General features: G+C 48.5%; 1 protein-coding gene across 4 annotated transcripts in view; it reads left to right on the top strand.

Moving 5' to 3' along the window:
* The window catches only part of RELN (reelin), a 483,994-nt gene that overhangs the window by 203,250 nt on the left and 267,951 nt on the right, over nucleotides 1–12,793 (top strand). For all 4 annotated transcript variants that reach the window (XM_075599655.1, XM_075599652.1, XM_075599651.1 and 1 more), the window contains exons 5-6: nucleotides 8,593–8,625; nucleotides 10,174–10,252. In XM_075599655.1, the coding sequence (XP_075455770.1) occupies nucleotides 8,593–8,625; nucleotides 10,174–10,252 (112 nt within the window). The remainder of the gene's footprint in view (nucleotides 1–8,592; nucleotides 8,626–10,173; nucleotides 10,253–12,793) is intronic.

The raw sequence follows: 12,793 nt of genomic DNA, 5'->3' as shown, positions 1-12,793 counted from the left end.
TGTTGATTTATTGATTGTAAGTTTGGAAGGACTTCAAGCTCAAAGTAATAATATGTACTGAGCACTATGAGTAACTGAGGCCAGGTGACATTAAATAATAAATGAACCGAACATGGACTACCTCCCTCTACTGGGTTAGAAGAAAATGGGTGCCACCTCTGTTACTCTAGGGATTACACAGTTATAACTCTTTCATGGTGACTGCACCTCTGAAGAAGCCAACCTGTGAATTAATGCATTTTGAGTTTTCAATCTGCATTATCAAACAAGTGATAAATTAGGAGTATCTTGTTCTGCAAATATAAACATACAGACTGTGTTTAAATTACCACCAAATACTAGGTCACTACTAGGTCCACTACATATTGTGGTTTGATCACCCTCGGATCTTGGGCTTTTCATAATTTATGTTTTCTTTTATTATTCACTTCATTCTGTCTCCTAAATGTACTGTATAACTTTTTTAACTCAGTTAGGTTAATACATCACAGATACATTGTATTGCGTTAATGTATCCTCTATTTTGCAGCTCCTTGGCGGTCCTTTCTCATTCTTTTTTTTAAAACTTGTTCTTTATTTGCATTCTTTGTTAAGGACATTTTGGAGTGGGGTACAGAACATAAAAAGGGGTAGGATGTTACTTTTGGATTACAAGTTTTGGTATCATGTATATAACACCATCTTAGGTGGCACTCCTTCTCCCCACCGGAGCCCTCCTGGGGCTATGTGCCGCTCTCTGTCCCGTCTTCCCTAGCTAGATGCTCCGCTCTCTTCTGTGAGGTCCCCCCCGCCTTCCCCCGGACACCCGCCGAGCCACCCATCCTCTGGAGGAGGCCGCACACCTCTCGGCTCGCTCCTCTGTGGCGGAGTCAAAATGGCCGCTCCTTCTTCCCCCTTAGCTCCCGCCCGATCACCCGATCGTAGTGCCAGTGCTGGTGAGTCTCTTACCGGGCCGTTTCCCTCCTTGTTTGATTTTATTTCTTGAATGTATGTGGGCAGCAGGGGGGGGGGGGGTCGCACCGCTCAGCTCAACGGACGGACCCTATGGTCTGATTACAGTTGCCTCAGTGGCCTTTACTTGCTCTTTTTTTTAATTATTATTCTTTGCTTTTGGAGTCTAAATATTGTCCATTTTCTTCGTTTTTGATCTCCCCGGGTCCCCCGTCTCCAACTTTCTCCAGGGGTACTCAATTTGAGGTCTTTTGGCCAAATAATACTTTGTTTTTTTATATAATTAATGCTTTGCCTGGAGGAGCTCCAGACAAACACAGCCTTTGCAGTTTGGCTCCAAGCCACGCCCCTTTCTCATTCTTTTTAATGATATAAAGTTAAGTCTTACTTTGTCCAGATAATTATACAGTTCTAAGGGGTATTTTACCCACTTGGAGTGTTTAGGAGTACACCGCCTCTAAAGGATTGCCTTTTCTCTCTCTTCATAGAGATTAAATAAAAAACACGCAAAAACAGAAAAGAAGACAAGCACGATCTTCTTAGAAAAATGTAAAATGTGTATTGGGCCACCAGCCCCCAATTCTCACTTACACACAAGATAAATAAGGTGCAGCATCAGAGGATAACAAGTACAGACACACCTCGCAGTGACTGCTTAGTGACCAATTCGCTGATGCACATGGCTCCTCTCCTGTGCTAATCATTAGTTCCCAATGTAAGAAGAAGAGCGGGACAGTATTCATCAGCATGCAGTATGCAGCTAAGCAGAGGGGCAAGACGCTCCTACATGTGGCTGCAATGTCCCTTCTGCCTGTGTGTGTGTGTATGTATATGTGTATGTATATATGTATGTATATTTATACTGAGGAAGGTCTCATTTGAGGACCGAAATGTTGGTCTAGATATAACACTTTTTCACCAATACACTTGTGTTGAAAAACTACCTTTTGAATGCTGCCTCTTGATTGCCTGACTTCGGAACGGTATTGTGTGTGTGTGTGTGTGTATATACTGTGCGACCCTTCTGACGGCTCAAAGGCCTCACATGTGGTCCTTTATGTATATCATGTTGCCCACCACTGATATAGGCAGACAGAAAAGTGAAACGTCACATTTATTTATTTAGTTATAACAATGTTTTTCCCGGAACTAATGCATTGAAAGTTACCTCATTTTCAAGTATGTCCTGGGCAGAGTTATAACAATACATGGTTACATTGAAGGAACAGAGGTTATGCAGTATATTTACAGATATTTCATGGACAGTTAGACACGATTATGGGCATACTGTATGTTAAGCGCAGGGGTGCGCAAACATTTCCCCGTGCGCACCTCTGCCTGCTCTCCTCGGCCCCTCACACCGGACCCTGGCGTCAAATGACACGCGGGTCATGTGATGTCACTTCACCATGTAACGTGACGTCACCCCGCGTCGCTGGAAGGGAAGGTAAGTGTATTATAGAGGCCTCGCGCGGTCTCCCGGCATTTAATTTAAATGCCTGGGGGGAGAGCGCGGAACCTCTATATAGCCTGGCCTTCGGCAGCTATTGCTAATTCTGGGCCTTTCCTCCGTCAGTTCTGTTAGTACAGGCAGTGGAAAGGTTAATTCCTTCAGTTGGCCTGTTTGTGAGTTTCAGCTCTGAAGTATTGTAGCAATATTCAGGGGCGGGCCTAAGCAACCTTTGAGCATGTTAATCCAAAGGGTGGATATGGGTTGGAACACTCCCTGATGTGTGTGAGCCAATCGGTATCCAGCTTTGAGTTGTAATGATTCAAAGCTAGAGACACTCCCTGAGGATATTCAAATTGAGACATGTTTCCTAAATTTAGATGACAGTTAGGAAGATGAGAGAGTAGGAGAAGAGAGATTGAGCAGAGCTGACGGAATCGTTCTCTCCCTCTTACCCCACCTGGGTAAGGAGGGAGGGGAGTTATGCTGCCATGAGCAGAATGGCAGAGAAGGAAGAGCAGGCTTATGCTGTGTTGCTGACTACTGTATGCTGTGTATGCTGCTCTGCAATAAAGAACCGCAGAAAGAAGCTGCTGTGTGTATCACTGTTCCTGGTGTGAGAAGGAGAGAGTATCAGTGGGGGTCTCTCCTCTGGAGACCCCAGAGGATCCCTACTGGCTGGAGGCACTGCACCATCCAGAGAGAACAAGAGCAAAGTAACCTGTCCCACACCACCTGCTGTCCTGGTTCTCCCCACAACACCACGGAGCACTCAGTCCTCCTGTTTGCCAGCAGGTCACAGTACCAAGACCACTCAGAGTAACCAGAAGGAGTGTACCCCACCCAATCTCATGTAGGGGGGGGGGTGAAAGAGGGTTACATTTGGAGGCGCTGCTGAGATGAGGACTGCATCCCGGGACAGGTTTTATCAACAGGACAGGCTTTCAGGGACAGTGGTCCACACAGTGGCATTTTAAGACTTTGTATGCAGCACAGAGCAGCACGAGACTTTACAATGAGGGAACCTCTCCTTGAAGCTTCCCCAGGGAGGGGGTTACCCTATTCAAGAAGACCTTGCTATGCACCAGGGAGCGTATGTCTCTACAGGCACTTCAAGGGGACAGAGGCTGCTCTATGATTGAATAGGATCCCCTTTGGAGCCAGCTACTTAACCAAGAAGAAAATAGGGTCCGGTTCCTGAGGCTTCACCAGGGAGCTGGCTGCCTATTAAGGGCACTGCAGCAGGGGCGACTGACCTGAGGCGCCACCAGGGAAGCGTGGTTACCCTTCTGTACCCAAAGCGGAGAGTGAGGGGGACAGGGAACTCTGAGATTCCACTCATGACCCCTGTGCACCCCATCTATGAAGAAAAGGGAGACAGGTCCCTGAGGCTTTACCAGGGAGCTGGTGGTCCCTTAATGGCACTACAGTTGGGGTGGCTGGCCTGAGGCGACACCAGGGACGCGTGATGACCCTTCTGCACCCCACGACGAAGAGTGAGGTAAGGGGACAGGGACTACATGGGAAATGTCTGTAGGTCCCTGTGCACCCTGCAATAAAAGTTATTGCGGTCCCTGTGCGAGGCGTTCCCTGATGCTACCCCAGGGCGCGTGACACTCAAAGAATTACAGGGACAGAGATGTGTTATTTGTGGCTCCTGAATGCAGAACGGAGACCACACTGTGCTGGACTATGTTCTACCTCAATCTGGCGTTTCCTGCTCCTACAGGGTTGCCATGTATTTTTATGCTCTCAAAATGGCGGCTCCAGCTCACTGGGGGGCGTATGGACTCTGTTTGTGCTCAAAATGGCGCTTCCCGCCTTACCAGGGAAGCCATGTGCTGTTCTGCAAAGATTTCGGCATTTTACAAGCTTGTGCTGCTCTTCAGCTTGCAAGAAAATGCGGGAACTATTCAAACCCCTCCCCCTTTGCTTTTTCTGGATTGGACTGTCCGATTTACCAGGGGGAGGAGCCGAGTGTGAATGAAGGATCCTGCAGGAAGTGAGGAGCTAGACACGTGTACTACAGAGACAGCAGTTGTGCCTCTGAACTGCTGCCTGCTATCTATGATTATGGAGAATCGTGGACAAGTAAACGAACTGACCGGAGGAGTCCTAGTCATTAGGGACTCTCCTGAGAATCAACTTCTTGGGGTCTGCCTCTTATGCGATTATCCTGGCGGCTCTCTTCACCTCATGGGAAGTTGCTCCGCATGCCGTGTGCCTTATCTGCGGGCTAGGCTCAATGGCCCTGCAGAACCTGATCTTATCATGAGCACTGAAGAGCTGCGCACTCTCTACACCTTGGTGCGCAAGTTGTCTCAACTGGCTCAAGCATCTGCTGATGACGCTGCCCATCACTATATTGCCATGGTGTATGAGTTGTTCTATCCAGATCTACAAGTGGTGTCTATGTACCCCTCCTGCAGGTCCAGCATGGATCTCCCTGTCATCAGGCATGGCGGCCGGAAAGAAGGCTCTTTGCTTGGGCCTACTGCCTGGGTTAATCCCTTCCACAATATATTTGGTTGTCCTCTGCCTCCGGAGCCGTCCTCATCTGCGCCTGTGCCAGCGGCGCTGAGTGGTTTGCCGGCCGAGACATGCGGTACCGCCTCACGTCCATACTGTGAGGTGCGTTCTACTGCCGCTCCGGTAAGCTGCTCCACCAGGGAGGAACCCTCCGTCGAAACAGCCGCTGTTCCTGTCACCACAGAGGTATCGGCCGATGCCTCCAACGTACCCGATGCTGCTGGGATCCGCCCTGCTGCTACAGATAGCGGCGAGCTGTGTATCCTGTCTACGGATCCCCACTGGGATCGTGCCCAGAAAGCTGCAGAGCTGTATCTGCGGCGCCAGCAAGAGATGTGCGAGGCCCGTGCTCGTGCGCTGACATACATGCGAGCTGCGGAACGTCACTACGACGACATGCTGCTCCAGAGTCGACTGTCGGGAGAAGTGCCGGCCGGCGCCACCCCTGATGACTGCATCGATTCCACTGTTGCTACTCCAACACCGGGAGCGAAGATGGCCGCCGAGTCGCCCAGCCGGGTGAGCTCCAGTGAGATACAGGCCGCTCCGGTGAGTAATACCCTTCCGGTTGATCCTTTCCTCCTGACATGCAGGGAACGGTAGAAGTCCCGGGAGGCCCTTCAGGCCAAGGCGCTGGCTGAAGCCCGCTGCCGTGAGAGCAGAGGGAGGGGCAAATTAAACTTGACCCAGGACTGTGCCATTGCTCCTCCCAGAGAGAGTTCCCTGAATATGCTCCCTAGAGACTTTGGTGCTGGCCCTTTGTCACCGGTGGCCCCAGTCCCTGAGTCATCTGCCCCGCATTCCCCATCCATCACTAGTCCCAGAGTGCGACCCTTGACCCCCATGCCCTCTTCACCCGGAAGTCCCGTGGCTTCAATTGTACAATATGATGTTATGTCTGTTATGCCTGATATGCATTTAGAAGGGTCTGTGCAGTGGGGGGATTGTGATGATGATGGGATGGCTCAGTAAGATCTGATAATGTATTGTCTCCTGTCAGGGAGGAGGCAGAAGGAACCCCTGTATGGGAAGGCCCTATATTCTGGGTGCTGCCGGGTACTGCTACTGACCGCAGCTTAGTGAAGTTTAGCAGAGCAGCCCGTGTAATAGTTCATAGGTTCAGAAAGATGGGATACGAGTTTCCATACCTCCCTGAAAAGCTGATGCGAAGTGTTGAGGTTCACCACTTAGAGTGGGTGAAGGAAGCCATTCTGGCCCATCTAGCACTTAATGCTAAAGATCCCTCCTATGTGGATTTGGATAGAGCTCCCCAATTATTAAAATTATGGATGGTTGGGAGGGATATTCACATAGACAGAGTGGAATATATTTCTGAGTATGGAAAACGTAGGTGCTATTCAGTAAAGGTACCTGATGATACTGGTAGAATGGTCAGGAAGCCTGACCCTGCTCATTATTATTAATGCATTCTGTACTGCGTGTTAGTAGAAATGTTAAGTCAGTCACTGTATTGCCATGTATCTGTGTCCATGCAGTGGTTATGTCAGTTCTGTCCAGCTGAAGTGCATAGGTGTTATTGCATTTCAGCTTATGTGAGTTTACAGGTGTTGCACAGTATGGTAGAGGTTATACCTGCTGTAAGTCCAAGCCGGGACGGTTGGAGTTTTACCAGAGGGAGTATATAGCCTGGCCTTCGGCAGCTATTGCTAATTCTGGGCCTTTCCTCTGTCAGTCCTGTTATTACAGGCAGTGGAAAGGTTAATTCCTTCAGTTGGCCTGTTTGTGCATTTCAGCTCTGAGTATGTAGCAATATTCAGGGGCGGGCCTAAGCAACCTTTGAGCATGTTAATCCAAAGGGTGGATATGGGTTGGAACACCCCCTTATGTGTGTGAGCCAATCGGTATCCAGCTTTGAGTTGGAATGATTCAAAGCTAGAGACACTCCCTGAGGATATTCAAATTGAGACATGTTTCCTAAATTTAGATGACAGTTAGGAAGATGAGGGAGTAGGAGAAGAGAGATTGAGCAGAGCTGACAGAATCGTTCTCTCCCTCTTACCCCACCTGGGTAAGGAGGGAGGAGAGTTATGCTGCCATGAGCAGAATGGCAGAGAAGGAAGAGCAGGCTTAGGCCTCGGGCATGATCAGCGCTTATGCGCTAACCCGTGCTGAGGCGCGCTGCTGCTCGGCACTGAGCCCCTGCAGCCGCAATGAGAGCGGCTTTAGCAGGGGCTCGCGCACGCGTCCACACGCTTGGGGAAGCGTGTGTCTCACCGAGTCTTCAGATTTTCCTGCTTGCCGGAGCGCAGGGCCGGTCACGTGAGCGGTTCGCCCAATGAGGGCGAACCAGCTCCGTGACGTCACTGGCCCGCCCCCGACACTCCCACGGATGGCGCGCTGTGTAAGGCAAGGGAAAGCACTGCTTTCCCTGAGCCTCAGGGCGCCTCCGCACTCGGCAAACCACTATGTCCCAGGCCTTATGCTGTGTTGCTGACTACTGTATGCTGTGTATGCTGCTCTGCAATAAAGAACCACAGAAAGAAGCTGCTGTGTGTGTATCACTGTTCCTGGTGTGAGAAGGAGAGAGTGTCAGTGGGGGTCTCTCCTCTGGAGACCCCAGAGGATCCCTACTGGCTGGACTCACTGCACCATGCAGAGAGAACAAGAGCAAGGTAACCTGTCCCACACCACCTCCTGTCCCTGTCCTGGTTCCCCCCCACAACACCACGGAGCACTCAGTCCTCCTGTTTGACAGCAGGTCACAGCACCAAGAGCACTCAGAGTAACCAGAAGGAGTGTACCCCACCCAATCTCATGTAGGGGGGGGGGTGAAAGAGGGTTACATCTATAACTGCCGCCCCTCCCCCCCCCCGAAAATCTAGCGTCCCCCAGTTTGCGCACCGCTGTGTTATGGGAAGGTTAAAATTGAGTTAGAGGTAGGATTGGCCTGCAATGTGTTGTGTTTGAAGAGGCCTCTTCTTCAAGGATCTTACAATCTACAAGGCAGGGTAAATTGAAACATCCAGGGGATGAGAGGGCTGGTGAGTTTCAGATTGCAATAGAACCGCTGTAACATTACCAAACATCAGCAAACGGCTCACACACTGTGGCAGCCCCTAAAGACTATCCGCCTTTGGGGCGCCACAGATGTAGGCTGAAGAGGTTCAGAATAAATGCAGTTGTTTTTTTTGCAGTGTTGATACATTTACTCCTTGTGTGTGTGGTGGAAGACTGGAAACATTTGCCATTATTCTTTCCCGTTAAAGCCTATTAATGAATATGCTGTGATGGCATTTTTTCCCATTCTTTCTAGAGAAGAGTTCAGCTCCCGTTTGTTCTCCAAGAGGTGAAGACCTCTTCCCAGCATAATTAATAGGGGCCTAGGACGCACTACCCAGGGAAGCAGTTGTAATAGTTTGCCAGTCACTTAATGCCAGCACTGGCAGTCCACATCCCCTATTTACGCTGTATGGTTCTTAAACACAGCAAAGAACACTGTTCATGTGAGTTTTGTAGACAAAAGAAAATAAAGTGATGATCTGTAGAGATGTACTTTCTATTAATATTATTTTTTAAGTATTTTCACGTAAAGGGAAACATTAGTTCATTATTACAATGGATTAGAATCCAGTTGTAAATGATTTAAAAAACTGAAAAATATAATATTTGTGCCATCACTCAAACTTCTGCTTTCTTTTCAGCTCCCACTGAAGCTCCTCTGCATCCAAATTTAGGTGAGTTAGATGCACGTTTGAAATTATTGAAACATTTCCATCGTGTAATGCAATTGTTTACCATCCCGCTTCCTGTACAATTAACACCTTTATTTCACCTGATGTATTTTTTTCCTCCCATTTCACTGCTGTAGCGCACAGCGTTATACATACAGTACATTCCCCTCCAGGACATCGTAACCGAGACCAGCAGACCGTGCTTAAAATGCAAAATACTTTATCACTTACCATAGTATAGAGATATGAATGCACCAGTGTGGGGACTAGACACAATTAATTTGCTGTAGATCGTGGTGAAGTTATCTATAGATGTAGCCAGACATACTGTCCCAGTGAACGCGTCGGGGTGCAAGATTACAGCCGCGTAAACACTTTGTCCCCCAACTTCGATCACCCTGTTCATTTGGTCTTCTACCCCTGACAGCTTAAGAACTATCACTGAAATGACACAGCACTGTAAAACTACTTTATATCAAATCAAAAGCAGACAGGGGTGTGAAAAGAGAGAGGAAAACGATAGTTCTCCTTAAAGCAGCAGTTTCCAAGCCCAGGAAGCTCTTCACATGTTTTACTGAAACCTGGCACTTCTAGGAAAACAAGGCAAGGATTCACTAAGCTTTTGGAGCGTGACATTTCCTGCCATTGACTTGAATGGCAGTTAACATGAGATGTAGCTCAGATACCCCTTTTGGAGCTTAGTGAATCCCCTCCACCCTCAAAGATATAAGAAGTGTAGTACTGTGTATTGTACATTCACACACATTGCTAGGCAGGTCTAGCGCCTGTTAACCACTGCAGTATGTGCACTGACAGCAAAAAGACTTACCCATGTGTTGCCAGGCAGGCCTGCAATGGCTAGACCAGTGGTTTTCCAACCTTTTTTTTTGGTTAAGGAACCCTATGTGAAATTCTAAGGAACCCCCAACCATCTCTAATAGCACGTACGAGATCAGATGCATAGTAAGGAACCCCAACCTTCTCTAATAGCGCATCTGAGATTAGATACATTGTAAGGAACCCCAACCCTCTCTAATAGCTTGTCTGTGATTAGATGCATTGTAAGGAACCCCAACCCTCTCTAATAGCGTGTCTGAGATCAGATGCATTGTAAGGAACCCCAACCCTTTCTAATAGCGCGTCTGTGATCAGATGCATTGTAAATTCTTCTGTATTTGGTACAATTTTCAAATGACTATCAAATTGCAGGGATCACTTTGGGGATGCATTAGGAACCCTGGTTGAAAAACACTGGACTAGACCCTCTCCCAGCTCTCTCTCTCTCTATCACCTCATATTAGTTACACTGAAGTGAAACTCTCTGCTATAGAACCGCTTCTTTGACATTTATAACCTTTACTTCACAATTTAAATAACATTTAAAAGCTTTTTACAGGTGGAATAAGCCCCAAATCTTAACTCAAAGGAACCTCTAAAATTCTGCAGCAAACCTAAAATTGTATTAAACAAGGTTTAGTTGTAATGTGAATGACGTGACAGTGATACATTTATTGTTGTAATAATTTATATGCACGTTGTTTTTTGATCCAGCTGAAATTCATAGCGACAGCGTCATTTTAAGAGATGATTTTGACTCGTACCAGCAGCAGGAATTGAATCCAAATATTTGGTATGTGAAACGACCTTTTACTAATGATTTACTGTGAATTTAAAGTACATTTTTGCTGTTCTTAAGTTCTGTAAGGTATACAGCATTGATGAATGTGCCATTTGGAAAATGTGCATGTTGCCCATGTATAGCTAGCTTTCCAATAATTTTTAATGTACTATTTTGTGAGATTATTTTAACTGCCTCCACGACCAATGCAAGAATCGAACTATGTTTACTGCAATGTTTTATGCAATGTTGTCATCCATTTAAAACACAGAATACAGAACTGGTCGAGCCTGAGCAACATGCAAGTGAGCACAGCTGGAGTCGCAGAGGAAGAGCCCGGACTCTGAGCTCATACTCTAAGCCGATTCCTCCGCCGTGACGCCGTTCACGTGTTGCTCAGGCATGACTATTTATACTATAGTGTGCAGCTCAGCTGTCCTGACCAATCAGAATCATTTTAGCATTTTTGTAAATGCAAATATGTTTGCTGAATGCACAGAGATGAGCTCCTAAGTTTGATTAACCTTATGCGTTAATGAGCTAATTTGTAAAAAAATAAAATAAAGCATAGTCTCAACAAAAACTGAACAAGAAAAAGGACACACAAAGACATCTTCAGGAAACTGAGATTGTTAAAGAACATATAAGAAAATGGGAAAGAAACCAGAACAGACCCAGAAATACGAACAGAACCATACAGTACAGAGCAGCAAAAAGGAAGCATGTGCTGGCACCACATCTCCTATTATACTAAATCAACGAAGCACAATGCGTAATACAGAAAATACAGATACAAACACAGATATATTACACAAATATCACAAACATGGCTGTGTATGCCATTCAAAAATGGCTGGATATCGCATGCAGGACAGGACACCCAGCATAACCACAGAACAATCAGGATTCACAACACACAGACACAGAGGAGCCTACAGCACACTGGCACCCACACAGACAATAGCTTTGGAAAACCCACCCAGCACCACAGAACAGCCTTACACCAACTACCTCCAGGACCAGAACAAATGCCAGCAATTAAACAAATGCAATTATGGCACTGCTCAATAACATCTGCACCAGTGTGCAAAAATGCAATTGACTGTATAGCCATTGAGTCACAATAAACCCTCTACCCAAATAGACATACTCTACATGTAAATATGGGTTCCTGAGAATAAAAAACTTAATCAACAATGCACCGATCAGTCTCAAAAGACATTAGTCATCTAAACCCATATAGAATGATCTCTTGCTACATAGCTCATTGGAATGTATATATAATGAGCAGCTGGAATATTCAGGGCCTGAACACTTTAGCTTCTGGGTCTACGACACAAGATAAAAACTTCATAAATAGTCTAACAAATGTAAATGTTTTGATTCTCTCTGAAACATGGACCCAAACAGAGGCAACATCTCTCATAATGGTTGCTTCTACTGCAGGCCTGCTCAACAAGCGGCCCGCCGGCACTCAGTGTGCGGCCCGCGGCAGCTTTCCGCCTCCTCCCTCCCCCGAGTACGCTCTCCCTCCCCCGAGTACGCTCGCCCTCTCCGCCGAGTCCGCTCTCCCTCTCCGCCGCGTCCGCTCTCCCTCTCTCCCCCCCCCCCCCGAGCCGAGCCAGCCAGCCCAGCCCAGCCCGCTCTCAAGATTGCACGCTCTAGCAGTGCGGCACTTCCGGTGCCCGCTGCTTGCGAGCGCGCGCATTCCTGCCTGCTCTCCGTCGTGATCTGTGGTGCAGGGGGGTGAGGGGGTGAGGGGAGGTGCAGGGGGTAATGTGAGGTGAGGAGATGCAGGGGTGATGTGAGGTCAGGGGGATATGTGAGGTGCAGGGGGGTTGATGTGCAGGGGGGGGTGATGTGCAGGGGGGTGATGTGCAGGGGGGGTGATGTGCAGGGGGGTGATGTGCAGGAGGGGTGATGTGCAGGGGGGTGATGTGCAGGGGGGATGAGGGGAGGTGCAGGGGTTAATGTGAGGTCAGGGGGATATGTGAGGTGCATGGGGGGTGATGTGCAGGGGGGGTGATGTGCAGGGGGGATGATGTGCAGGAGGGGTGATGTGCAGGGGGGGTGATGTGCAGGGGGGGAGGATGTGCAGGGGGGTGATGTGCAGGAGGGGTTATGTGCAGGGGGGTGATGTGCATGGGGGGTGAGGGGAGGTGCAGGGGGTAATGTGAGGTCAGGGGGATATGTGAGGTGCATGGGGGGTGATGTGCAGGGGGGGGGTGTTGTGCAGGGGGGATGAGGTGCAGGGGGGTGAGGGGAGGTGCAGGGGGTAATGTGAGGTGAGGAGGTGCAGGGGGTGATGTGAGGTCAGGGGGATATGTGAGGTGCAGGGGGGGTGATGTGCAGGGGGGTGATGTGCAGGGGGGGTGAGGTGCAGGGGGGTGATGTGAGGTGCAGGAGGGTGAGGTGCAGGGGGGTGAGGGGAGGTGCAGGGGGTAATGTGAGGTGAGGAGGTGCAGGGGGTGATGTGAGGTCAGGGGGATATGTGAGGTGCAGGGGGGGGTGATGTGCAAGGGGGGGGTGATGTGCAGGGGGGGTGATGTGCAG

The sequence above is a fragment of the Ascaphus truei genome, chromosome 5 (genome assembly GCF_040206685.1).
Source record: "Ascaphus truei isolate aAscTru1 chromosome 5, aAscTru1.hap1, whole genome shotgun sequence".
Taxonomy (NCBI): domain Eukaryota; kingdom Metazoa; phylum Chordata; class Amphibia; order Anura; family Ascaphidae; genus Ascaphus; species Ascaphus truei.
Note: the sequence above shows the minus strand (reverse complement) of the source record. Positions and strands in the feature narration are given on the sequence as shown.